Genomic DNA, 26,952 nt, shown 5'->3' with positions numbered 1-26,952 from the left:
AGAGCTGAGTTTGAGCTGGTGTGAGAGTTGGTGTAAGAGCTGAGTTTGAGCTGCTGTGAGAGTTGGTGTAAGAGTTGAGTTTGAGCTGGTGTGAGAGTTGGTGTGAGAGGTGAGTTTGGGTTGGTGTGAGAGTTGGTGTAAGAGCTGAGTTTGAGCTGGTGTGAGAGCTGAGTTTAAGCTGGTGTGAGAGCTGAGTTTGAGCTGAGTTTTAGCTGGTGTGAGAGCGGAGTTTGAGCTGCTGTGAGAGCTGAGTTTGACCTGGTGTGAGAGCTGAGTTTGAGTTGGTGTAAGAGCTGAGTTTGAGTTGGTGTGAGAGCTGAGTTTGAGTTGGTGTAAGAGCTGAGTTTGAGTTGGTGTGAGAGGTGAGTTTGGGTTGGTGTGAGAGTTGGTGTAAGAGCTGAGTTTGAGCTGGTGTGAGAGCTGAGTTTGAGTTGGTGTGAGAGCTGAGTTTGAGTTGGTGTAAGAGCTGAGTTTGAGTTGGTGTGAGAGCTGAGTTTGAGTTGGTGTGAGCTGAGTTTGAGTTGGTGTAAGAGCTGAGTTTGAGTTGGTGTGAGAGGTGAGTTTGGGTTGGTGTGAGAGTTGGTGTAAGAGCTGAGTTTGAGCTGGTGTGAGAGGTGAGTTTGACCTGGTGTGAGAGCTGAGTTTGAGTTGGTGTAAGAGCTGAGTTTGAGTTGGTGTGAGAGCTGAGTTTGAGTTGGTGTAAGAGCTGAGTTTGAGCTGGTGTGAGAGCTGAGTTTGAGTTGGTGTGAGAGCTGAGTTTGAGTTGGTGTGAGCTGAGTTTGAGTTGGTGTAAGAGCTGAGTTTGAGTTGGTGTGAGAGTTGGTGTGAGAGGTGAGTTTGGGTTGGTGTGAGAGTTGGTGTAAGAGCTGAGTTTGAGCTGGTGTGAGAGTTGGTGTGAGAGCTGAGTTTAAGCTGCTGTGAGAGCTGAGTTTGAGCTGAGTTTAAGCTGGTGTGAGAGCTGAGTTTTAGCTGGTGTGAGAGCGGAGTTTGAGCTGGTGTGAGAGCGGAGTTTGAGCTGGTGTGAGAGCTGAGTTTGAGTTGGTGTGAAAGCTGAGTTTGAGCTGGTGTGAGAGCTGGTGTGAGAGCTGAGTTTGAGCTGGTGTGAGAGCTGAGTTTGAGATGGTTTAAGAACTGAGTTTGAGCTGGTGTGAGAGTTGGTGTAAGAGCTGAGTTTGAGCTGCTGTGAGAGTTGGTGTAAGAGTTGAGTTTGAGCTGGTGTGAGAGTTGGTGAGAGCTGAGTTTGAGCTGGTGTGAGAGCTGAGTTCGAGCTGGTGTGAGAGTTGGTGTGAGAGCTGAGTCTGAGCTGGTGTGAGAGCTGAGTTTGAGCTGGTGTGAGAGTTGGTGTGAGAGCTGAGTCTGAGCTGGTGTGAGAGCTGAGTTTTAGTTGGTGTGAAAGCTGAGTCTGAGTTGGTGTGAGAGGGGAGTTTGAGCTGAGTTTGAGTTGGTGTGAGAGCTGAGTTTAAGCTGGTGTGAGAGCTGAGTTTGAGCTGGTGTGAGAGCTGAGTTTGAGTTGGTGTGAGAGCTGAGTTTGAGCCGGTGTAGGAGCTGAGTTTGAGCTGGTGTGAGAGCTGGTGTGAGAGCTGATTTTGAGAGCTGAGTTTAAGCTGGTGGGAGAGTTGGTGTAAGAACTGAGTTTGAGTTGGTGTGAGAGCTGAGTTTGAGTTGGTGTAAGAGCTGAGTTTGAGTTGGTGTGAGAGCTGAGTTTGAGTTGGTGTGAGAGCTGAGTTTGAGTTGGTGTGAGAGCTGAGTTTGAGTTGGTGTAAGAGCTGAGTTTTTGTTGGTGTGAGAGGTGAGTTTGAGTTGGTGTGAGAGTTGGTGTAAGAGCTGAGTTTGAGCTGGTGCGAGAGCTGAGTTTGAGTTGATGTGAGAGTTGGTGTAAGAGTTGAGTTTGAGCTGGTGTGAGAGTTGGTGAGAGCTGAGTTTGAGCTGGTGTGAGAGCTGAGTTTCAGTTGGTGTGAACGCTGAGTCTGAGCTGGTGTGAGAGGGGAGTTTGAGCTGAGTTTAAGCTGGTGTGAGAGCTGAGTTTAAGCTGGTGTGAGAGCTGAAATTGAGTTGACGTGAGAGCTGAGTTTGAGCTGGTGTAGGAGCTGAGTTTGAGCTGGTGTGAGAGCTGAGTTTGAGCTGGTGTGAGAGCTGAGTCTGAGCTGGTGTGAGAGCTGAGTTTGAGTTGGTGTGAGCTGAGTTTGAGTTGGTGTAAGAGCTGAGTTTGAGTTGGTGTGAGAGTTGGTGTGAGAGGTGAGCTTGGGTTGGTGTGAGAGTTGGTGTAAGAGCTGAGTTTGAGCTGGTGTGAGAGTTGGTGTGAGAGGTGAGTTTGGGTTGGTGTGAGAGTTGGTGTAAGAGCTGAGTTTGAGCTGGTGTGAGAGTTGGTGTGAGAGCTGAGTTTAAGCTGGTGTGAGAGCTGAGTTTGAGCTGAGTTTAAGCTGGTGTGAGAGCTGAGTTTTAGCTGGTGTGAGAGCGGAGTTTGAGCTGGTGTGAGAGCGGAGTTTGAGCTGGTGTGAGAGCGGAGTTTGAGCTGGTGTGAGAGCTGAGTTTGAGTTGGTGTGAAAGCTGAGTTTGAGATGGTTTAAGAGCTGAGTTTGAGATGGTTTAAGAGCTGAGTTTGAGCTGGTGTGAGAGTTGGTGTAAGAGCTGAGTTTGAGCTGCTGTGAGAGTTGGTGTAAGAGTTGAGTTTGAGCTGGTGTGAGAGTTGGTGTGAGAGGTGAGTTTGGGTTGGTGTGAGAGTTGGTGTAAGAGCTGAGTTTGAGCTGGTGTGAGAGCTGAGTTTAAGCTGGTGTGAGAGCTGAGTTTGAGCTGAGTTTTAGCTGGTGTGAGAGCGGAGTTTGAGCTGCTGTGAGAGCTGAGTTTGACCTGGTGTGAGAGCTGAGTTTGAGTTGGTGTAAGAGCTGAGTTTGAGTTGGTGTGAGAGCTGAGTTTGAGTTGGTGTAAGAGCTGAGTTTGAGTTGGTGTGAGAGGTGAGTTTGGGTTGGTGTGAGAGTTGGTGTAAGAGCTGAGTTTGAGCTGGTGTGAGAGCTGAGTTTGAGTTGGTGTGAGAGCTGAGTTTGAGTTGGTGTAAGAGCTGAGTTTGAGTTGGTGTGAGAGCTGAGTTTGAGTTGGTGTGAGCTGAGTTTGAGTTGGTGTAAGAGCTGAGTTTGAGTTGGTGTGAGAGGTGAGTTTGGGTTGGTGTGAGAGTTGGTGTAAGAGCTGAGTTTGAGCTGGTGTGAGAGGTGAGTTTGACCTGGTGTGAGAGCTGAGTTTGAGTTGGTGTAAGAGCTGAGTTTGAGTTGGTGTGAGAGCTGAGTTTGAGTTGGTGTAAGAGCTGAGTTTGAGCTGGTGTGAGAGCTGAGTTTGAGTTGGTGTGAGAGCTGAGTTTGAGTTGGTGTGAGCTGAGTTTGAGTTGGTGTGAGCTGAGTTTGAGTTGGTGTAAGAGCTGAGTTTGAGTTGGTGTGAGAGGTGAGTTTGGGTTGGTGTGAGAGTTGGTGTAAGAGCTGAGTTTGAGCTGGTGTGAGAGTTGGTGTGAGAGCTGAGTTTAAGCTGGTGTGAGAGCTGAGTTTGTGCTGAGTTTAAGCTGGTGTGAGAGCTGAGTTTTAGCTGGTGTGAGAGCGGAGTTTGAGCTGGTGTGAGAGCGGAGTTTGAGCTGGTGTGAGAGCTGAGTTTGAGTTGGTGTGAAAGCTGAGTTTGAGCTGGTGTGAGAGCTGGTGTGAGAGCTGAGTTTGAGCTGGTGTGAGAGCTGAGTTTGAGATGGTTTAAGAGCTGAGTTTGAGCTGGTGTGAGAGTTGGTGTAAGAGCTGAGTTTGAGCTGCTGTGAGAGTTGGTGTAAGAGTTGAGTTTGAGCTGGTGTGAGAGTTGGTGAGAGCTGAGTTTGAGCTGGTGTGAGAGCTGAGTTCGAGCTGGTGTGAGAGTTGGTGTGAGAGCTGAGTCTGAGCTGGTGTGAGAGCTGAGTTTGAGCTGGTGTGAGAGTTGGTGTGAGAGCTGAGTCTGAGCTGGTGTGAGAGCTGAGTTTTAGTTGGTGTGAAAGCTGAGTCTGAGCTGGTGTGAGAGGGGAGTTTGAGATGGTTTAAGAGCTGAGTTTGAGCTGGTGTGAGAGTTGGTGTAAGAGCTGAGTTTGAGCTGGTGTGAGAGCTGAGTTTGAGTTGGTGTGAGAGCTGAGTTTGAGTTGGTGTAAGAGCTGAGTTTTTGTTGGTGTGAGAGGTGAGTTTGAGTTGGTGTGAGAGTTGGTGTAAGAGCTGAGTTTGAGCTGGTGCGAGAGCTGAGTTTGAGTTGATGTGAGAGTTGGTGTAAGAGTTGAGTTTGAGCTGGTGTGAGAGTTGGTGAGAGCTGAGTTTGAGCTGGTGTGAGAGCTGAGTTTCAGTTGGTGTGAACGCTGAGTCTGAGCTGGTGTGAGAGGGGAGTTTGAGCTGAGTTTGAGTTGGTGTGAGAGCTGAGTTTAAGCTGGTGTGAGAGCTGAAATTGAGTTGACGTGAGAGCTGAGTTTGAGCTGGTGTAGGAGCTGAGTTTGAGCTGGTGTGAGAGCTGAGTTTGAGCTGGTGTGAGAGCTGAGTCTGAGCTGGTGTGAGAGCTGAGTTTGAGTTGGTGTGAGCTGAGTTTGAGTTGGTGTAAGAGCTGAGTTTGAGTTGGTGTGAGAGTTGGTGTGAGAGGTGAGCTTGGGTTGGTGTGAGAGTTGGTGTAAGAGCTGAGTTTGAGCTGGTGTGAGAGTTGGTGTGAGAGGTGAGTTTGGGTTGGTGTGAGAGTTGGTGTAAGAGCTGAGTTTGAGCTGGTGTGAGAGTTGGTGTGAGAGCTGAGTTTAAGCTGGTGTGAGAGCTGAGTTTGAGCTGAGTTTAAGCTGGTGTGAGAGCTGAGTTTTAGCTGGTGTGAGAGCGGAGTTTGAGCTGGTGTGAGAGCGGAGTTTGAGCTGGTGTGAGAGCGGAGTTTGAGCTGGTGTGAGAGCTGAGTTTGAGTTGGTGTGAAAGCTGAGTTTGAGATGGTTTAAGAGCTGAGTTTGAGATGGTTTAAGAGCTGAGTTTGAGCTGGTGTGAGAGTTGGTGTAAGAGCTGAGTTTGAGCTGCTGTGAGAGTTGGTGTAAGAGTTGAGTTTGAGCTGGTGTGAGAGTTGGTGTGAGAGGTGAGTTTGGGTTGGTGTGAGAGTTGGTGTAAGAGCTGAGTTTGAGCTGGTGTGAGAGCTGAGTTTAAGCTGGTGTGAGAGCTGAGTTTGAGCTGAGTTTTAGCTGGTGTGAGAGCGGAGTTTGAGCTGCTGTGAGAGCTGAGTTTGACCTGGTGTGAGAGCTGAGTTTGAGTTGGTGTAAGAGCTGAGTTTGAGTTGGTGTGAGAGCTGAGTTTGAGTTGGTGTAAGAGCTGAGTTTGAGTTGGTGTGAGAGGTGAGTTTGGGTTGGTGTGAGAGTTGGTGTAAGAGCTGAGTTTGAGCTGGTGTGAGAGCTGAGTTTGAGTTGGTGTGAGAGCTGAGTTTGAGTTGGTGTAAGAGCTGAGTTTGAGTTGGTGTGAGAGCTGAGTTTGAGTTGGTGTGAGAGCTGAGTTTGAGTTGGTGTGAGCTGAGTTTGAGTTGGTGTAAGAGCTGAGTTTGAGTTGGTGTGAGAGGTGAGTTTGGGTTGGTGTGAGAGTTGGTGTAAGAGCTGAGTTTGAGCTGGTGTGAGAGGTGAGTTTGACCTGGTGTGAGAGCTGAGTTTGAGTTGGTGTAAGAGCTGAGTTTGAGTTGGTGTGAGAGCTGAGTTTGAGTTGGTGTAAGAGCTGAGTTTGAGCTGGTGTGAGAGCTGAGTTTGAGTTGGTGTGAGAGCTGAGTTTGAGTTGGTGTGAGCTGAGTTTGAGTTGGTGTGAGCTGAGTTTGAGTTGGTGTAAGAGCTGAGTTTGAGTTGGTGTGAGAGTTGGTGTGAGAGGTGAGTTTGGGTTGGTGTGAGAGTTGGTGTAAGAGCTGAGTTTGAGCTGGTGTGAGAGTTGGTGTGAGAGCTGAGTTTAAGCTGGTGTGAGAGCTGAGTTTGAGCTGAGTTTAAGCTGGTGTGAGAGCTGAGTTTTAGCTGGTGTGAGAGCGGAGTTTGAGCTGGTGTGAGAGCGGAGTTTGAGCTGGTGTGAGAGCTGAGTTTGAGTTGGTGTGAAAGCTGAGTTTGAGCTGGTGTGAGAGCTGGTGTGAGAGCTGAGTTTGAGCTGGTGTGAGAGCTGAGTTTGAGATGGTTTAAGAGCTGAGTTTGAGCTGGTGTGAGAGTTGGTGTAAGAGCTGAGTTTGAGCTGCTGTGAGAGTTGGTGTAAGAGTTGAGTTTGAGCTGGTGTGAGAGTTGGTGAGAGCTGAGTTTGAGCTGGTGTGAGAGCTGAGTTCGAGCTGGTGTGAGAGTTGGTGTGAGAGCTGAGTCTGAGCTGGTGTGAGAGCTGAGTTTGAGCTGGTGTGAGAGTTGGTGTGAGAGCTGAGTCTGAGCTGGTGTGAGAGCTGAGTTTTAGTTGGTGTGAAAGCTGAGTCTGAGCTGGTGTGAGAGGGGAGTTTGAGATGGTTTAAGAGCTGAGTTTGAGCTGGTGTGAGAGTTGGTGTAAGAGCTGAGTTTGAGCTGCTGTGAGAGTTGGTGTAAGAGTTGAGTTTGAGCTGGTTTGAGAGTTGGTGAGAGCTGAGTTTGAGCTGGTGTGAGAGCTGAGTTCGAGCTGGTGTGAGAGTTGGTGTGAGAGCTGAGTCTGAGCTGGTGTGAGAGCTGAGTTTCAGTTGGTGTGAAAGCTGAGTCTGAGCTGGTGTGAGAGGGGAGTTTGAGCTGAGTTTGAGTTGGTGTGAGAGCTGAGTTTAAGCTGGTGTGAGAGCTGAGTTTGAGCTGGTGTGAGAACTGAGTTTGAGTTGGTGTGAGAGCTGAGTTTGAGCCGGTGTAGGAGCTGAGTTTGAGCTGGTGTGAGAGCTGAGTTTGAGCTGGTGTGAGAGCTGGTGTGAGAGCTGATTTTGAGAGCTGAGTTTAAGCTGGTGGGAGAGTTGGTGTAAGAACTGAGTTTGAGTTGGTGTGAGAGCTGAGTTTGAGTTGGTGTAAGAGCTGAGTTTGAGTTGGTGTGAGAGCTGAGTTTGAGTTGGTGTGAGAGCTGAGTTTGAGTTGGTGTGAGAGCTGAGTTTGAGTTGGTGTAAGAGCTGAGTTTGAGTTGGTGTGAGAGGTGAGTTTGAGTTGGTGTGAGAGTTGGTGTAAGAGCTGAGTTTGAGCTGGTGCGAGAGCTGAGTTTGAGTTGATGTGAGAGTTGGTGTGAGAGGTGAGTTTGAGTTGGTGTGAGAGTTGGTGTAAGAGCTGAGTTTGAGCTGGGGTGAGAGGTGAGTTTGAGCTGGTGTAAGAGCTGAGTTTGAGTTGGTGTGAGAGTTGGTGTGAGAGGTGAGTTTGATTTGGTGTGAGAGTTGGTGTAAGAGCTGAGTTTGAGCTGGTGTGAGAGGTGAGTTTGAGTTGGTGTGAGAGTTGGTGTAAGAGCTGAGTTTGAGCTGGTGTGAGAGCTGAGTTTGAGTTGGTGTGAGAGCTGAGTTTGAGTTGGTGTGAGAGCTGAGTTTGAGTTGGTGTGAGAGTTGGTGTGAGAGGTGAGTTTGGGTTGGTGTGAGAGTTTGTGTAAGAGCTGAGTTTGAGCTGCTGTGAGAGCTGAGTTTGAGTTGGTGTGAGAGCTGAGTTTGAGTTGGTGTGAGAGGTGAGTTTGAGTTGGTGTGTGAGTTGGTGTGAGAGGTGAGTTTGAGTTGGTGTGAGAGTTGGTGTGAGAGGTGAGTTTGAGTTGGTGTGAGAGTTGGTGTAAGAGCTGAGTTTGAGCTGGTGTAAGAGCTGAGTTTGAGTTGGTGTAAGTTTGTTTGTTTGGGTTTTGTGCCATATCAGCAACATGATGGCTATTTTATGGCATCAACAATGTTCATATCTTGAGCATCACAGTCTTAAATTAGTGTCTTCATATGAAGGACTTCCAGAAAATGAAGTATTTTATCTGGTGGAATCGTTTCAACCAGTTCTATCACATTTGCAACCCTATAAAAGTCCTTTCTGGTGGTTAAAAGTGCAGGGCAGTCTACTAAGATATGTTTAATTGTTAGAGGAGTATCACAGAACTGGCAGGCTGGAGTCCGTTCGCCAACCAGGAGGTGACAATGGGTAAGAGTAGTATGTCCAATTCGGCACCAAGTCATGATTGTCTGTTCTTGTCTATTAAGGAAGTCCATATTGCATTGTCTATTTATCATTGGTGATATTTCATACAGTTTATTTTGTGGAGTGCTGGACCATTCATCTTGCCATTTTCTTCTACAGTGATAGTCGATGAGATAGTAGGCATCTGTAATTGGGACATAGTTCCAAGAAGGGTCCTGGTTTCTTGCTTCCCTTGCTAAAATGTCTGCTTTTTCATTGCCCCCAATGCCACTATGTCCAGGAACCCACCAATAGAGAATGTAAAATCCCCGGCTGTAGAGGTCTCTGTCTGAGGCTAGTAGTTCTTGGAGAACTGGGTGGTCCATGTTCAAAGATTCCAGAGCAGTGATGCAGGACTTTGAGTCTGTACAGATAACAATTTTTTTGTAGGAGCTAGTAGATATATATCTGACAGCCAGGAGGAGGGCATGAGCCTCCGCCGTGTATATTGAAGCATGAAATGGGAGGCGGATGCTGTCACAGTGATCAGTGGTGGTAAAAGCAGCACCCACGTAAGCCTCTGTTTTTGATCAATCAGTAAATACAAATCTATGTTCTGGGAAACTGAGTCTGACTGTATCATATGAAGACAAGGAGCAGGCATAAGGAACTTGGTAGGGCTCTCTGGAATATTGAAGTCAGATAATATGGGACCTATCCGCAGGCCAAAAGGCCTGATCAGATTGGGTCTTATTTCATAGAGATGATCCGGTGAAACGCCAAAGACTGCTTGGTACGTTGGATTATTTCTGTTTTCTTTTATCCTGAGAGCTGTTCGCAAGTTGATCTGGAGTCTTCTGATAGGTAGAGGAAGTTCACCCACTTCCACGTGCAGGCTTGAGATAGGAGACGTTCTGAAGGCACCCAGGATGAGCCTGAGGCCTTGGTGGTAGACTGTATTCAGAGGTTTCAGGTATGAAGGTCTAGCAGCTCCATAAACTGTACTACCATAATCAAAACGGGGTCGTATGAGAGCAGTGAAGAGGCGTTTCAAAAGTCGTACATTCGCGCCCCATCTGGTATTTGCTAGGACCTTTATAAGCTGTAGGGAGTTTAGGCACTTCTTTTTAAGGAACTGAATGTGAGTCTTAAAGTCTAGTTTGGAGTCCAGCCACAGCCCCAAAACCCGAACTGACTTCTCGACTTTCAGAAGTTCATCATCTAAGAAAAGTCGGGGTTCCGGATGTAGAGCCCTCATTGTGCAAAAATGACAACAAACAGTCTTAGATTTGGACAGCTTAAAACCATTTTGGAGAGTCCATTTCTGAATCTTATTGATGGACAACTTGAGTGATCGTTCAACATGTGCCATATATCTGCCTCTGCTGCTAATACAGAGATCATCCACGTATTGGCAGATCATGACATTAGGATCCAAGTTTTGTGCAATACCATTGATTCTAATATTGAACAGGGTTACAGACAAAACTCCACCCTGGGGCACGCCCTGTTCTTGATGGTGTAGGTCCGAGTGGGTGTCATTTACTTTCACTCTGAAAAGGCGGTTATTGAGATAATCCGAAATTAACATAGGGAGCTGACCTCTGAGTCCCATGCTGTGTAAATCCTCTAGGATCCCATGCCTCCACGTAGTGTCATACGCCTTTTCAATGTCAAAGAACACAGAAACAACATGTTGCTTACTGACAAATCCATCACAAATAAATTTTTCCATTCTGATCAGATGATCCTCTGTGCTCTTGCCCTTCCTGAAACCACTCTGGTATTTACTCAAAATACTGTTTGTCTCCAGGAACCACACCAGTCTCCGGTTCACCAGCTGTTCAACAGTCTTACCCAGGCAGCTTGTAAGTGCAATTGGCCGATAACTGTTTGGGTCAGAGGGATCCTTTCCTGGTTTAAGAAAAGGAAGGACCTCAGATTCCTTCCAAAACTCAGGGAATCTCCCTGCCGACCATATTCCGTTAATGCATTGTAGAAAGTAGAAGAGAGACATATGAGAGAGGTGTTTAAGGAACTGGTAACGGATGAGGTCCGCACCGATTGCGGAATCGTTTGCAGAGTTTATGGCCAACATCAATTCCTCCAGTGTAAAGGGGTTATTATATGATTCTGTGTTAGTGGTCTGAAAGCAAACGGGCAGCTGCTCTCTAGACAATCTGATTCTGTTAAAGTCCGTCTGATAGTTCATTGCGGATGAAATGGATTTGAAATGTGCAGCAAGAGCATTAGCAATGTCCTTTTCTGAGGTTAAAAGGCGATCCTCAGTCTTGATGTGGCGTAGTTGGGAGGGATTACCTTTATTCTTCATGTTTTTGACCATATTCCACACAAGTCTTGATGAAGAAGTTACTTTCAGTGTAGAAACAAAGGCCTCCCAGGAACTTCTTTTGGCCTGGTTGATGATCCTTCGAGCTTGTGCCCTGGAGATTTTCAAAAGGGTCAGGTTCTGTGCGGTAGGTTGGCTGCTAAACTTTCTCTCAGCTTTTTTCCGTGCTCTTATTGCAGATTTGCAATAGTCATTGAACCACGGATTTCTACGTTTCCTGGCCTTCCCTGAGGATTTGGGTATTGAATCTGCTGCAGAGCGAAGAAGGATATCCGAAAAATGCTGTATAGAGTAATGTCTAGCCAGATCAAGATGCTGTAAGTTGCAGTCGCACAAATAGCTAAACAATGTCCAATATGCCTTTTTAAAATTCCATTTCTGTTTAGATGCTGTGCCGAGCCTGTTCTGTATGCCAATGAGTAGGGGAAAGTGATCACTTCCACAAAGGTCGTCCCCTCTTTGCCAGGTCATATCAGTATAAATTCCCGGAGAACACAAGGAGAGATCAATAGCAGAATATACTCCATGTCCTGGATGAAGGTATGTATTGGAACCTGTATTTAATAAGCACAAACTGCTTGAAGAAAGCAGGTGTTCCACCAATCTGCCTGTAGGATTTGTACGGACACTGCCCCATATAGGGTTGTGGGCGTTGAAGTCCCCCAGCATAAGAATGGGTGAGGGTAATTGTTCGATAAGGTTGTTCAAATCCTGGCTTGAGCATTTGTATTTAGGAGGAAGATAAACAGAACATAAGGTTATAGTCTTGCGAAGGGAAATCCGGATAGCAGTGGCCTGGATGTTGGAAGTGAGAGAAATTGGACTGTGGATAACATTACCCTTAACTAGGATAGCTGTGCCTCCCTGTGCATTGAGAGGTCCAAGACCAGAGTAAGTTGAGTAGCCCTTTAAAGGGGGAATAAGAGATGTATTTATCTTGATTTCTTGCAGGCAAAAGGCGACTGGGTCTATTTCTGCTGTCAGGCGTTGAATCTCTGCGAAATTAGCTCGAAGACCTCGACAGTTCCATTGAATGATCTTACTATGGGCCGTTATGTAGGGAGAATTAATGGGTTAGTCCGTTGTTTGGTCCTTGGGGATGGACTGAGGGGTTTGGGCTTTGCGGCTTCTAACATTTCAACATCTCTTACAACGTCTTTTCTTTTGTCGCTGTCTAGACTCATGGAAACTTGTGTGGCTGCTTTTTTCTTTGTCTTGCCTCTTGTTTTAGTTGCATCCGTTTTACGGACTACATTTTCAACCTTCGGTTTATCAGCAGATCCCTTGATACAGGTCACTACCTTTGGATTGTCATCCTTGATCCAGGTCAAATTTGTTTGAATCTCCCTACTCATAACTTTCTTAACTTTGGTCAGCAAATGTTTTCTCCATCCTGAAAACCGGAAGATTTTCAATTATTCTCCTTGCTTCAACATAGCTGACTTTTTTATGATGTCGAACTCTTTGTATCTCCTTTTCTTTTTGCCATACTGGACAGTCTTTGGCTGCAGCACTGTGTGAACCAGCACAATTCACACATTTTGGTGGATTTTGGCATCCAGGTCCATGATCTTCCTCACCACCATTTCTGCAGTTTGTAGCACCATGCCCATACTTCTGGCATTTATAACACTGTAATGGGTTTGGGATATACAAATCAACTTGAGTTCTTAGGTATCCAATATTTATCTTATCTGGTGGGGTAGGTCGATTGAAAGTGATTATGTACGTATTTGTTCTAATAGTCGTATCTTGCCTTTTTATGATTACCCGCTTAACTTTAATAATTCCCTGTCCTTCCAATTCAGCCTCTATTTCTGCTTCTTCCATCCCCTCTAGCTCTTTAGTGCGAATCACACCCCTGCTGCTGTTCAAGAAGGGATGTAACACTCGCTCACACACTCGCTCACACACTCGCACACACACTCGCACACACACTCGCACATGTGTATTTGCAGGCACTCATGATTTGGATCTGTAGTAATCTCAGACTGTTGACTTTAGCTCACACTGCCTTTAAAATTATACAGCCTTTTCCTGCGCGCGCACACACACACACACACACACACACACATTATACACACACACTGACCAGTGTTCAATCAACCTCAAGATAACACCTTACAACTTATACAGGTGTGGGTGTTCCCAAACTGTCTGTTCAGTTAATACTTTACATTCAATACCTCACTTATACTAGATAACAAATTACTCTCTCTCTCTGTCTCTCTCTCTGTCTCTCTCTCTGTCTCTCTCTCTGTCTCTCTCTCTGTCTCTCTGCAGCCTGTAGGTGTAACTTGCACGCCCGGCGCTGCAGGTTTAATATGGAGTTGTTTAAGCTCTCTGGACGGAGGAGTGGAGGAGTTTGTATGAACTGCAGACACAACACTGCCGGCCGACACTGCCACTACTGTAAAGAGGGATACTACAGAGACATGAGCCGACCAATCACACACCGGAAAGCGTGCAAAGGTAACTCACTATCACCAGTACTGTACTGTAGGCATGAAACACCGGGGGGGGGGCCGGGGTGGGTTGCAGGTGTGGTAGGTAGGTGCGGGGGGGGCAGGTGTGGTAGGAAGGGGCGGGGGGGTGCAGGTGTGGTAGGTAGGGGCGGGGGGTGCTGGTGTGGTAGGTAGGCGCGGGGGGGTGCAGGTGTGGTAGGAAGGGGCGGGGGGGTGCAGGTGTGGTAGGAAGGGGCGGGGGGTGCAGGTGTGGTAGGTAAGGGCAGAATCCTCTCCTCCTCACAGCTGATGGTGAAGTTCAGTCTGCTTCACTCCTGAAAGACCCACTGAGATTAGTTCTAGTTTCTTCTTTCTGATCAGCAGAACAGCCGGATCTGAGAGTTCTTACCCAGAACTGGTTCTAGACTCATTAGTGGAAGGGGGTCATTACTGCATTACTGCATGTTTGGTTTTACAGTATTGAGGAGAATTTCGTGATGTTTGAGATGAGCGAGTGATTCTGCTGTAAGAGGGTTCAGTCCATCACCTCCTACAGGACAGAACCTGGATACTGGTCCTGTAAGTGTCCTGAGAGACGGTGGGTCGAGGCATCTCATGAAACTGAAGGCATTTAGGTTCGGGTCAGGTTTTAGGATTTTGGGGTTTTGGGGTTTTAGGATTTTGGGGTTTTGGGGGTTTGGGTTTTGTGGTTTAGGGGGTTTGGGTTTTTGGGTTTTTGGGGGTTTAGGGGGTTTGGGGTTTTGAGTTTTGGGGTTTTGGGTTTGGGGTTTTGGGGTTTTGACCAGCAGCAGCAGATCAGGATGAGCTGGATCTTGTGGGTTTTATATCTAACAGGATGCAGGAAGCTGGAAGCTCTGGATCGGTTTCAGACTCCCGATTCTCTCAAAGAAAGACCAGCGAGTCTTGAGATGAAAAGGAATGTAGTGATCAATCAATTAAACTGAAAATATTTACAAACACAACAGATTACATATGAACTCAGTAAATATCACAACATTCCACACTTAAACACCTTCTGAGACTTTAAACAGCACTTAAACCCCTCATTCAGCTGCTACTGTTGTTTTAAAGCAAGGGAAGGGATGGCAGAAGTAATTGCTGGCTAATCAATTTATAAAGCAATAATACACTTGAGGTTTGTGCTATAAGGTGTAATATTGGCACTGCTTTTACAATATTGCAAGTGTATTATTGTGATTATACCACAGTTCCATTATCTCTGTTTATTGAAAGATTTTAAAGAGTTAAAGAGGAGGAGAAAATAGGATCTGTTTGGTTATAAAAACTCTGCCAGTTAAAATAGTTCCATTGCTGCTCTGTTTGTAGCTGTGCTGTTTGGTTTGTAAGCGCTGCATCGTTGCTAGGTTACCTGTATGTGGCAGAGTAATACATGGAGAGCTTCGGTTACAGTGCATTATCGGCTGATAACGGCACTCATAGAACGCCTCTCAGCCAATCACATTGCAGGGTCGGAACTAACCCTGCAATGTGAATTTCCCCTCGGGGATCAATAAAGTATCTATCTATCTATCTATCTATCTATCTATCTATCTATCTATCTATCTATCTATCTATCTATCTATCTATCTATCTATCTATCTATCTATCTAACTGCAGTATTATCAAAAAACAATTGTCAGATCAATCAACAGCCAGAATAATGTTCAGCTGCAGGTCTACTGTAGACGAGAAAGACACAAGATAAGTCTTTTATAAATCTATGTTCTATGTCTACGCTAACACCCCATACGCTAACACCCGATACGCTAACACCCGATACGCTAACACCCGATATGTTAAAACCCGATACGCTAACACCCGATACGCTAACACCCGATATGCTAACACCAAGCCCACAGAGGATTCCCGATGGGCTTTCCTCATTACGAGATCCTGCCTGACCCAACCAGGCTGAACCAGAACCAGAACCAGAATCCGAATCAAAACCAGATCCAGAACAAGAACCAGAATCAGAACGAGAAGCAGAACCAGAACCAGAATCAGAACAAGAACCAGAATCAGAATCAGAACCAGATCCAGATCCAGAACAAGATCAAGATCAAGAACCAGAACCAGAATCAGAACCAGAACAAGAACCAGAACCAGAATCAGAACGAGAAGCAGAACCAGAACAAGAACCAGAACAAGAACCAGAACCAGAATCAGAATCAGAATCAGAACCAGATCCAGAACAAGAACCAGAACCAGAACCAGATTCAGAATCAAAACCAGATCCAGAACAAGAACCAGAACCAGAATCAGAACGAGAAGCAGAACCAGAATTAGAACAAGAACCAGAATCAGAACCAGAATCAGAACCAGAACAAGAACCAGAACCAGAATTAGAACAAGAATCAGAACCAGAATCAGAACCAGAATCAGAACAAGAACCAGAACCAGAACCAGAATCAGAACAAGAACCAGAACCAGAACCAGAACCAGAACCAAAATCAGAACCCGCTCTACCTCCTGAGAGAAACCGTGGAGAACAGAAGACTGAAGAACCTTCAGGAAACATGAAGCTTCTACCCAAACACTGTGTCTGCACCCGGTCACCAACCATACAACTTTACCACTGGAATACTCCCCAACACACACTACACACACACTACACACACACATACACACACTATACACACACACACTATACACCCACTACACGCACTATACACACACTATACACACACACACTATACACACACTACACACACTATACACACACTACACACACACTATACACACTACACACACACTACACACACACTATACACACTATACACACACACTATACACACACTACACACACACTATACACACACACACACACTATACACACACTATACACACACTACACACACACTACACACACACTACACACACACTACACACACTATACACACACTATACACACACTATACACACAAACACACACACACACACACTATACACACACACACTCACACAGATGTGTTTTAAAGGTGGTTGTTTTTCTGAGAGGAGGGGGAACTGAAGAGTTCTTTAGTATGTGTGATCCTCAGTGTACATTTACCAAAACATTAGAAATAAAGAAGAAGAAGAAGAAGAGTGTACCCTGTCTGACTGAAGAAGAGCTTGAGGAACAGAGATCAGACTCTGGGGGGGTGGAGTACTGTTATACACCAGCACTAATATCACCTTTATGAAGATCATAAAAAAAACACTCCCACTCGGCTTTAGAAGATTTCAAAGAAACATCTAAAACAGGTCTGATCCATCCTAAAACACTAAAACACTGCTGAAGAGAAAGAATGCAGAGATTCATAAAGAGAACTGTTAAACATGGGGGTGGGTGGATCATGCTGTGATCTGCACTCAGTGGCACAGAAACATTTCACTGCTAAAGGAAAGAATAGGTCCAGAGCTTCAACAGCAACATTATGATCCCAAACACACCTCAGCTCCCACAGTGCACCAGCAAGCTAAAGCTAAAGCTAAAGCTATTTCAGCACAGTTACAGAACGCTCTGGTACATCATACTCTGGGTCAGAGTACAGTAGATCATGGTGCTTCTCCATCAGCAGCCGGAGTCTGAGAGAGAGAGAGAGAGAGAGAGAGAGAGAGTACAGTAGATCATGCTGTTTCTCCATCAGCAGCCGGAGTCTGAGAGAGAGAGAGAGAGAGAGAGAGAGAGAGAGTACAGTAGGTCATGCTGTTTCTCCATCAGCAGCCGGAGTCTGAGAGAGAGAGAGAGAGAGAGAGAGAGAGAGAGAGAGAGTACAGTAGATCATGCTGTTTCTCCATCAGCAGCCGGAGTCTGAGAGAGAGAGAGAGAGAGAGAGAGAGAGAGAGAGAGTACAGTAGGTCATGCTGTTTCTCCATCAGCAGCCGGAGTCTGAGAGAGAGAGAGAGAGAGAGAGAGAGAGAGTACAGTAGGTCATGCTGTTTCTCCATCAGCAGCCGGAGTCTGAGAGAGAGAGAGAGAGAGAGAGAGAGAGAGTACAGTAGGTCATGCTGTTTCTCCATCAGCAGCCGGAGTCTGAGAGAGAGAGAGAGAGAGAGAGTACAGTAGGTTGTGCTGTTTCTCCATCAGCAGCCGGAGTCTGAGAGAGAGAGAGAGAGAGAGAGAGAGAGAGTACAGTAGGTCATGCTGTTTCTCCATCAGCAGCCGGAGTCTGAGAGAGAGAGAGAGAGAGAGAGAGTACAGTAGGTCATGCTGTTTCTCCATCAGCAGCCGGAGTCTGAGAGAGAGAGAGAGAGAGAGAGTACAGTAGGTTGTGCTGTTTCTCCATCAGCAGCTGGAGTCTGAGAGAGAGAGAGAGAGAGAGAGAGAGAGGGAGAGAGAGTACAGTAGGTTGTGCTGTTTCTCCATCAGCAGCCGGAGTCTGAGAGAGAGAGAGAGAGAGAGAGTACAGTAGGTTGTGCTGTTTCTCCATCAGCAGCTGGAGTCTGAGAGAGAGAGAGAGAGAGAGAGAGAGAGTACAGTAGGTTGTGCTGTTTCTCCATCAGCAGCCGGAGTCTGAGAGAGAGAGAGAGAGAGAGAGAGAGAGAGAGAGTACAGTAGGTCATGCTGTTTCTCCATCAGCAGCCGGAGTCTGAGAGAGAGAGAGAGAGAGAGAGAGTACAGTAGGTCATGCTGTTTCTCCATCAGCAGCCGGAGTCTGAGAGAGAGAGAGGGAGAGAGAGTACAGTAGGTTGTGCTGTTTCTCCATCAGCAGCCGGAGTCTGAGAGAGAGAGAGAGAGAGAGCAGTAGGTCATGCTGCGCTCACTCTCCTAGTGTCGGGAATGTTGTATTTGATCAGAAAATAAACACTAACGGTGGTGAGAGACCACACTGCACACTGAGAGAATTCCCCACATTCCAGAGCGCCATTCCCAACGCACCTGCTCACACACACACACACACACACACACACACACACACAAACTCATTTTGATACAGTGTGAAATCGGATCAGTGTTCTTTAGCCTTCATTCCAGACTTGCAACACCACACACACTCCTTGTCTGCCTGTGTGTGTGTGTGTGTGTGTGTGTGTGTGTGTGTGTGTGTGTGTGTGTGTGTGTCCGGGTCTGGTCCGGGTCAAACACTGGGGGTCATGTGTTAGAGGTTAGAGATCATTAGAACGGATTGTGTTGCAGAGGCTGGAGAACATTATGATATTTGTGAATGTGTGTAGTGTGTGTGGTGTGTAGTTTGTGTGTATGTGTATAGTGTGTGTGTGTGTGTGTGAGCTGCCAGGTGCAGAACTGAAACAGAAGAATGTGGGAAACTCTGGGAATTCTCTGATGCGGCTTCATAAAAGCACTGATACACTCGTCACTGTGACTGATATCCGTTAGCTTAAATGCTAATTTTGAGGGTTTAGCAGCAATTTTAATAACTGCTGGTAAAATGATCTCCAACATGTAATCAGAAGCCCGTGTTAAACTCTCACACCTGGTATCAGGCGTAGTGATCAGCCCAAAACAACCACACTGAGACCCAGACGTTTATGATGAGAACAGAATCTGGTCTTATTCACACTATCAAATACACTCCTTGTGTTTTTCGGCTAAAAGGCTGTTCAGGTGGAGTTTAATCTGATTTATTACCGAGATCATTAACTTATTAAACAGCTTTAACTGAAGCTAATCTCTGCTGCTCCATGATAAACTACACTAAAAACATGCTTATCCATGACACAGAACCCTCTTCCTGTATTTACTTTATTAGCCGCGCCCCAGACAGATCTGACCAATCAGAGGAGAGAACATCATCATAAGGTGGTGTGATGCTTTTTGTTGTGCCTGTGGTTTTCCTTGGTGAAACCAAAGTGTGTGCATGTAGTGTGCAGTGTGTGTGTTTAGTGTAGTGTGTGTGTGTGTGTAGTGAGTGTGTGTGTTTAGTGTAGTGTGTGTTTAGTGTAGTGTGTGTTTAGTGTAGTGTGTGGTTAGTGTAGTGTGTGTGTGTAGTGTGTGTGTTTAGTGTAGTGTGTGTGTGTAGTGTGTGTGTTTAGTGTAGTGTGTGTGTGTGTAGTGTGTGTGTTTAGTGTAGTGTGTGTGTGTAGTGTGTGTTTAGTGTAGTGTGTGTTTAGTGTAGTGTGTGTGTGTGTTTAGTGTAGTGTGTGTTTTGTGTAGTGTGTGTGTTTAGTATAGTGTGTGTGTGTAGTGTGTGTGTTTAGTGTAGTGTGTGTGTTTAGTGTAGTGAGTGTGTGTGTAGTGTGTGTTTAGTGTAGTGTGTGTGTGTTTAGTGCAGTGTGTGTGTAGTGTGTGTGTTTAGTGTAGTGAGTGTGTGTGTAGTGTGTGTGTGTAGTGTTTGTGTTTAGTGTAGTGTGTGTGTGAAGTGTGTGTGTTTAGTGTAGTGTGTGTATTTAGTGTAGTGTGTGTAGTGTGTGTGTGTAGTGTGTGTGTAGTGTGTGTGTGTAGTGTGCAGTGTGTGTTTAGTGCAGTGTGTGTGTTTAGTGTAGTGTGTGTGTAGTGTGTGTGTTTAGCGTAGTGTGTGTGTTTAGTGTAGTGTGTGTATTTAGTGTAGTGTATGTGTGTTTAGTGTAGTGTGTGTGTTTAGTGTAGTGTGTGTGTGTAGTGTGTGTGTTTAGTGTAGTGTGTGTAGTGTGTGTGGTTAGTGTAGTGTGTGTGTGTAGTGTGTGTGTTTAGTGTAGTGTGTGTGTTTAGTGTGTGTGTTTAGTGTGTGTGTTTAGTGTAGTGTGTGTAGTGTGTGTGTTTAGTGTAGTGTGTGTGTGTAGTGTGTGTGTTTAGTGTAGTGTGTGTGTTTAGTGTAGTGTGTGTGTTTAGTGTAGTGTGTGTGTGTAGTGTGTGTGTTTAGTGTAGTGTGTGTGGTTAGTGTAGTGTGTGTGTGTAGTGTGTGTGTTTAGTGTAGTGTGTGGTTAGTGTAGTGTGTGTGTTTAGTGTAGTGTGTGTGTTTAGTGTAGTGTGTGTGTGTAGTGTGTGTGTTTAGTGTAGTGTGTGTTTAGTGTAGTGTGTGTGTGTAGTGTGTGTGTTTAGTGTAGTGTGTGTGGTCAGTGTAGTGTGTGTGTTTAGTGTAGTGTGTGTGTGTAGTGTGTGTGTTTAGTGTAGTGTGTGTGTTTAGTGTAGTGTGTGTGTGTAGTGTGTGTGTTTAGTGTAGTGTGTGTGTTTAGTGTAGTGTGTGTGTTTAGTGTAGTGTGTGTGTAGTGTGTGTGTTTAGTGTAGTGTGTGTGTTTAGTGTAGTGTGTGTGTGTAGTGTGTGTGTGTAGTGTAGTGTGTGTTTAGTGTAGTGTGTGTGTGTAGTGTGTGTGTTTAGTGTAGTGTGTGTGGTCAGTGTAGTGTGTGTGTTTAGTGTAGTGTGTGTGTGTAGTGTGTGTGTTTAGTGTAGTGTGTGTGTTTAGTGTAGTGTGTGTGTTTAGTGTAGTGTGTGTGTAGTGTGTGTGTGTTTAGTGTAGTGTGTGTGTTTAGTGAAGTGTGTGTGTTTAGAGTAGTGTGTGTGTTTAGTGTAGTGTGTGTGTTTATTGTAGTGTGTGTGTTTAGTGTAGTGTGTATGTTTAGTGTAGTGTGTGTGTTTAGTGTAGTGTGTGTGTTTATTGTAGTGTGTGTGTTTAGTGTAGTGTGTATGTTTAGTGTAGTGTGTATGTTTAGTGTAGTGTGTGTTTAGTGTAGTGTAGTGTGTTTAGTGTAGTGTGCGTGTTTAGTGTAGTGTGTGTGTGTGTGTAGTGTGTGTGTTTAGTGTAGTGTGTGTGTTTATTGTAGTGTGTGTGTTTAGTGTAGTGTGTGTTTAGTGTAGTGTGTGTGTTTAGTGTAGTGTGTGTGTTTTGTGTAGTGTGTGTGTTTATTGTAGTGTGTGTGTTTAGTGTAGTGTGTATGTTTAGTGTAGTGTAGTGTGTTTAGTGTAGTGTGTGTTTAGTGTAGTGTGTGTGTTTAGTGTAGTGTGTGTGTTTAGTGTAGTGTGTGTGTTTATTGTAGTGTGTGTGTTTAGTGTAGTGTGTATGTTTAGTGTAGTGTAGTGTGTTTAGTGTAGTGTGTATGTTTAGTGTAGTGTGTGTGTTTATTGTAGTGTGCGTGTTTAGTGTAGTGTGTGTTTAGTGTAGTGTGTGTGTTTAGTGTAGTGTGTGTGTTTATTGTAGTGTGCGTGTTTAGTGTAGTGTGTGTGTTTAGTGTAGTGTGTGTGTGTGTAGTGTGTGTGTTTAGTGTAGTGTGTGTGTTTAGTGTAGTGTGTGTGTTTAGTGTAGTGTGTGTGTTTATTGTAGTGTGTGTGTTTAGTGTAGTGTGTGTGTTTATTGTAGTGTGTGTGTTTAGTGTAGTGTGTATGTTTAGTGTAGTGTGTTTAGTGTAGTGTGTATGTTTAGTGTAGTGTAGTGTGTTTAGTGTAGTGTGTGTTTAGTGTAGTGTGTGTGTTTAGTGTAGTGTGTGTGTTTATTGTAGTGTGTGTGTTTAGTGTAGTGTGTGTGTGTGTGTAGTGTGCGTGTTTAGTGTAGTGTGTGTGTGTGTATAGTGTGTGTGTTTAGTGTAGTGTGTGTGTTTATTGTAGTGTGTGTGTTTAGTGTAGTGTGTGTGTGTGTAGTGTGTGTGTTTAGTGTAGTGTGTGTGTTTATTGTAGTGTGCGTGTTTAGTGTAGTGTGTGTGTGTGTATAGTGTGTGTGTTTAGTGTAGTGTGTGTGTTTATTGTAGTGTGTGTGTTTAGTGTAGTGTGTGTGTGTGTAGTGTGTGTGTTTAGTGTAGTGTGTGTGTGTGTATAGTGTGTGTGTTTAGTGTAGTGTGCGTGTTTAGTGTAGTGTGTGTGTGTAGTGTGTGTGTTTAGTGTAGTGTGTGTGTTTATTGTAGTGTGTGTGTTTAGTGTAGTGTGTGTGTGTGTAGTGTGTGTGTTTAGTGTAGTGTGTGTGTGTGTGTAGTGTGCGTGTTTAGTGTAGTGTGTGTGTGTGTATAGTGTGTGTGTTTAGTGTAGTGTGCGTGTTTAGTGTAGTGTGTGTGTGTAGTGTGTGTGTTTAGTGTAGTGTGTGTGTTTATTGTAGTGTGTGTGTTTAGTGTAGTGTGTGTGTGTGTAGTGTGTGTGTTTAGTGTAGTGTGTGTGTTTATTGTAGTGTGCGTGTTTAGTGTAGTGTGTGTGTGTGTAGTGTGTGTGTTTAGTGTAGTGTGTGTGTGTGTATAGTGTGTGTGTTTAGTGTAGTGTGTGTGTTTATTGTAGTGTGTGTGTTTAGTGTAGTGTGTGTGTGTGTAGTGTGTGTGTTTAGTGTAGTGTGTGTTTAGTGTAGCGTGTGTGTGTGTAGTGTGTGTGTTTAGTGTAGTGTGTGTGTTTTGTGTAGTGTGTGTGTTTAGTGTAGTGTGTGTGTGTAGTGTGTGTGTTTAGTGTAGTGTGTGTGTTTATTGTAGTGTGTGTGTTTAGTGTAGTGTGTGTGTGTGTAGTGTGTGTGTTTAGTGTAGTGTGTGTGTGTGTGTATAGTGTGTGTGTTTAGTGTAGTGTGTGTGTGTGTATAGTGTGTGTGTTTAGTGTAGTGTGTGTGTTTAGTGTGTGTGTGTGTATAGTGTGTGTGTTTAGTGTAGTGTGTGTGTTTAGTGTAGTGTGTGTGTAGTGTGTGTGTTTAGTGTAGTGTGTGTGTTTATTGTAGTGTGTGTGTTTAGTGTAGTGTGTGTGTGTGTAGTGTGTGTGTTTAGTGTAGTGTGTGTGTGTGTATAGTGTGTGTGTTTAGTGTAGTGTGTGTGTTTATTGTAGTGTGTGTGTTTAGTGTAGTGTGTGTGTGTGTAGTGTGTGTGTTTAGTGTAGTGTGTGTTTAGTGTAGCGTGTGTGTGTGTAGTGTGTGTTTAGTGTAGTGTGTGTTTAGTGTAGTGTGTGTGTTTATTGTAGTGTGTGTGTGTGTGTAGTGTGTGTGTTTAGTGTAGTGTGTGTTTAGTGTAGCGTGTGTGTGTGTAGCGTGTGTGTTTAGTGTAGTGTGTGTTTAGTGTAGTGTGTGTGTTTTGTGTAGTGTGTGTGGTTAGTGTAGTGTGTGTGTTTATTGTAGTGTGTGTGTGTGTGTAGTGTGTGTGTTTAGTGTAGTGTGTGTGGTTAGTGTAGTGTGTGTGTTTATTGTAGTGTTTGTTTAGTGTAGTGTGTGTGTTTAGTGTAGTGTGTGTGGTTAGTGTAGTGTGTGTGTTTATTGTAGTGTTTGTTTAGTGTAGTGTGTGTGTGTGTGTGTGTAGTCTGTGTGTTTAGTGTAGTGTGTGTTTAGTGTAGTGTGTGTTTAGTGTAGTGTGTGTGTGTGTGTGTGTAGTCTGTGTGTTTAGTGTAGTGTGTGTTTAGTGTAGTGTGTGTGTATGTGTGTGTAGTCTGTGTGTTTAGTGTAGTGTGTGTTTAGTGTAGTGTGTGTTTAGTGTAGTGTGTGTGTGTGTGTAGTGTGTGTGTTTAGTGTAGTGTGTGTTTAGTGTAGTGTGTGTTTAGTGTAGTGTGTGTGTTGTGTGTAGTGTGTGTGTGTGTGTAGTGTGTGTGTTTTGTGTAGTGTGTGTGTTGTGTGTATGTGTGTGTAGTGTGTGTGTTTTGTGTAGTGTGTGTCTAGTGTAGTGTGTGTGTTGTGTGTATGTGTGTGTAGTGTGTGTGTTTTGTGTAGTGTGTGTGTTTAGTGTAGTGTGTGTTTAGTGTAGTGTGTGTCTAGTGTAGTGTGTGTGTTGTGTGTATGTGTGTGTAGTGTGTGTGTTTTGTGTAGTGTGTGTTGGTCAGAAGGCCGGATATGATCTCTGAAATGAAACAGCTCCAGACCTTTCCAACAGATCCCACTCCACCACTAAACACAGTGTGTGTGTGTGTGTGTGTGTGTTTGTGATGTTGGCTCACCCAAAGAACACACAGTGTCCTCTAAAAGCACATTTAACAGCAACTGAGGTGTGTGTGTGTGTGTGTGTGTGTGTGTTTACGGGAAGTGTGTGTGTCGGGGTGAGTGCCACGGGGCTCTTACAGAACCGGACAGACGCTGTTAACGCGGGCACTTGGACTTCCGTACATAAGGAAGTGCCAACCTAGCCTACACACTTTATACACACACACACATACACACACACTACCAGTCAATCAGTGTGAAGGGAAAACTAAAAAGGAAATATTAACGTCCAGCTACCCCTCCCCCTCTCCTCAGCATGTGACTGCCACCCGGTGGGCGCTGCAGGAAAGACGTGTAATCAGACGACGGGTCAGTGCCCGTGTAAAGACGGCGTGACCGGGATCACCTGCAACCGCTGCGCTAAGGGCTACCAGCAGAGCCGCTCACCTGTAGCTCCCTGCATCAGTGAGTAACACTCCTGTAGAGCACCGTACTGATACATCACTATTACACTCTACTGATTCACTATTACCTCTTAAAACTATGTTAAAGTTGATTTCAGTCTAAATGTATCTTAATCGATCTAAATGTTCTTATCTGTAAATCTCTTTTTTCAGAGATTCCTGTGATTAACCCCACAGCAGTGATCAGCAGCACTGAGGGACCTGCAGGTCAGTATCTCACCTCTAGAACACTAGATAAGTGCATTTCCAGCAGCAGTAGTACCCAGGTTTACGGTGGGTGTAGTGTTTCTGTAAAGCTGCATTGTGACAACGTCAGTTGTAAAAAGCGATATACAAAAAAAATTGATTTAATTTGTATCATCATGACATAAGAAGGGTTAGGAAGAATTTGCTGTAATTTAAAAATCAGTTCTGATTTAAGAGCTAACTGTGTTTCTTCTCCTCAGACTGTGAGTCCTACTGTAAACCACCTAAAGGAAACCTGAAGATCAACATGAAGAAATACTGCAAGAAAGACTACGGTACGCATGCACACGGACACACACACAGACAGGTGGACACACTGACACGTGCACACAGGCAGACAAACACAGACATGCACAGATGCAAAGAAGCACAGACGAATAGACGAATAGACGAATAGGCGAACAGGCGAAAAGGCAAGCACACAAAAAGTGACAGACAAAAAGGTGCACGGACGCAAAAATGCAAAGGCACACAGATTTTAAAAAAATCAGACGAAAAGGTGAACAGATGTGTGCTATTGTTTGCTAACTCTAATCTGTGTGTGTGTGTGTGTTTGTGTAGCTGTGCTGGTGAGCGTGCTGGACATGGAGACGGTTGGGGACTGGGCAAAGTTTGCGGTGAGCCTGGTGTCGGTGTATAAGAGCAGGGAGCCGCTGAAGAGAGGCGAGAACCTGCTGTGGGTCCACATGAAGGACCTGGCCTGCAAGTGTCCTCGGATACACATGGGCAAGCGCTTCCTCATACTGGGCTCCACAGAGGGCGGGGCCAGCCCGGAGGGGGCGGGGCTGGTGGCCGATAAAAACAGTCTGGTCATCCAGTGGCGGGACGTCTGGACACGGCGCCTCCGCAAGTTCCAGCGCAAGGAGAAGAAGGGAAAGTGCAGCAACGCCTGATCTGACGCGACGGCGCACGCCCCCGCTGCGTGACCCTACTGACCTTACTGACCTCATATGGGGGGGGTCACATGTGGACTGTTGGTCAGCCTTGTGAAGGGACCATAAAAAAAGGACAATAAAGACTGGTGCAGAAACCACTAGTAACAGATACACACACTTACATTACACCTACACACACACACAAAAGTGAGACATGAACCACTACCCATCTCCAGTCTGGAGGGCAGTAACGAGGTCTGTTTTTAATCCTGAGAGGAATCTTCAGTTCTGTGTTAAAGAATCAATGGTTGTAATGAGTTCTGATCTAAACACAAACAATAAACACCTGGTTCTGTCTGAGGCAGATATGTAAATGATTACAGGTGTGGTCTAAATAGACACTGGGTCTTACCACAAGAGGGTGTAAAAGAGCTTCCACTGCTGCCCTATAATAAGTCTCTCTGATGCTCAGAGGTGGGTAGTGTACCTCTTGGTGAGAGATCACTGTCAGACAGGCCTCTATGACGCACTCAGACATAACAGGACTCAGAGCTCATAACAGGACATTCATTAAAACAATCTGTTATCCATCCTCTGTTCCCTTCGTCTGCAGTAATGTGTAAATTAAAAACTGGGCCACTGCTCAGAGACTGTGTTGTCTTTAGACACAAAACCAGGTTCTGTTTGGGATCTGATGATGGTCAGGTTTGCGTTTGGAGTCTCATGTTAAAGCTTCAATCCTGCCTTTGACCTGGACTGAGGAGTTCACACTGTAAACTGCAGGTGTGATTGATGATCTGAGGATCGTCTCATACAGTGAGAGTCAGTCACTCCTAGTAGTGATAGGAGGAACAGTGATCTCAGTGATCTGTGCAGAACATCCTGCAGATCCATGTGTTGCTGCCTCTCACACCGAACTTCCAACTGATAGCAGCATTTTCCACAGGGTACTATAGCTTCCTTTCTGTTGCAGTAGAGTTTTCACCAATAAACTTATTCTTTCACTCTAATACTGTAATCACTACTTTATCATTATTACACTCACACATACCTACATTCACTACTTTACTACTATAAACAGCTTGGGGCGTTATTTTTTGTGTCGGTAAGTGTAAAAACAGATTCTACGCTAGAAGATTCTTCAGTAGATCTTTCTGCTCGACAACAAAATCCCTGAACATCACAGCTCTGTAGAAACAACGGCCAGCAATTACACTGTGTTCACATGATGTCAGAATCATGGAGATATGAGTTTCTGCCCTGGCACACACGTCTCCCATCTCTTGCCCCGGCACACGCCCTGTAACACTCCCCGTCACACACTCCCCGTCACACACATTATCTCCACTATTGATATTCCTTTCCTTTAACAATGCTCCGTCTGTTATTGGTTGTTTGGGCACATTCCTTTAGTTTGTAATGTTAATTAATTTACTATGTTTAATTCATTATGGAACAATGCTGTTTATTATTCATCAGCTGGTGCGGTTTTCCAAAAGATCAGAAGAAAACTGTTTTTAATGTTTTATCACGCTGACAGTAAAGCAGGTGAAGCGAGGTGCTTATAACTCCGACTTCTCATCGGAGAAGCAGAAACTCCTGACTACAGCAGAAGACCCGCCCCCTCATCACAGCTACTGTCTGCATCACACTGCAACAACCTGATCAAACCCAGCATTTACTAATAAAATACTCAAAAAAAAAGCAGCATTTTAAGCAAACAATGTCACCGTATTTATTAACACTGAGCGGGGGGTTATTAATATTTATTTATTAATGTTCTCATAGTGAAACACTGAACTGGGGTCAGTTACTAAAATTTGCACTG

General features: G+C 45.1%; 4 protein-coding genes across 19 annotated transcripts in view; all 4 read left to right on the top strand.

Moving 5' to 3' along the window:
• The window catches only part of LOC125797556 (netrin-3-like), a 69,933-nt gene extending 43,799 nt beyond the window's left edge, over nucleotides 1–26,134 (top strand). Inside the window, exons 3-7 of the mRNA XM_049474019.1 lie at nucleotides 12,645–12,833; nucleotides 23,855–24,004; nucleotides 24,157–24,210; nucleotides 24,450–24,524; nucleotides 24,811–26,134. Of these exons, the coding sequence (XP_049329976.1) occupies nucleotides 12,645–12,833; nucleotides 23,855–24,004; nucleotides 24,157–24,210; nucleotides 24,450–24,524; nucleotides 24,811–25,142 (800 nt within the window). The 3' untranslated portion in view covers nucleotides 25,143–26,134. The remainder of the gene's footprint in view (nucleotides 1–12,644; nucleotides 12,834–23,854; nucleotides 24,005–24,156; nucleotides 24,211–24,449; nucleotides 24,525–24,810) is intronic.
• Nucleotides 1–26,952, top strand: part of LOC125797555 (netrin-3-like) — a 275,873-nt gene that overhangs the window by 43,799 nt on the left and 205,122 nt on the right. The window lies entirely within an intron of this gene.
• Nucleotides 1–26,952, top strand: part of LOC125780423 (noggin-2-like) — a 215,848-nt gene that overhangs the window by 61,894 nt on the left and 127,002 nt on the right. The gene's annotated exons all lie outside the window — the stretch shown is intronic.
• LOC103021387 (ankyrin repeat and fibronectin type-III domain-containing protein 1) overlaps nucleotides 1–26,952 on the top strand; it is a 314,758-nt gene that overhangs the window by 192,291 nt on the left and 95,515 nt on the right. The window lies entirely within an intron of this gene.

This window comes from Astyanax mexicanus, unplaced genomic scaffold (genome assembly GCF_023375975.1).
Source record: "Astyanax mexicanus isolate ESR-SI-001 unplaced genomic scaffold, AstMex3_surface scaffold_50, whole genome shotgun sequence".
NCBI classification, from domain to species: Eukaryota; Metazoa; Chordata; class Actinopteri; order Characiformes; family Acestrorhamphidae; genus Astyanax; species Astyanax mexicanus.
The sequence above is the reverse complement of the archived record's forward strand: the minus strand, read 5'-3'. Positions and strand labels throughout refer to the sequence as shown.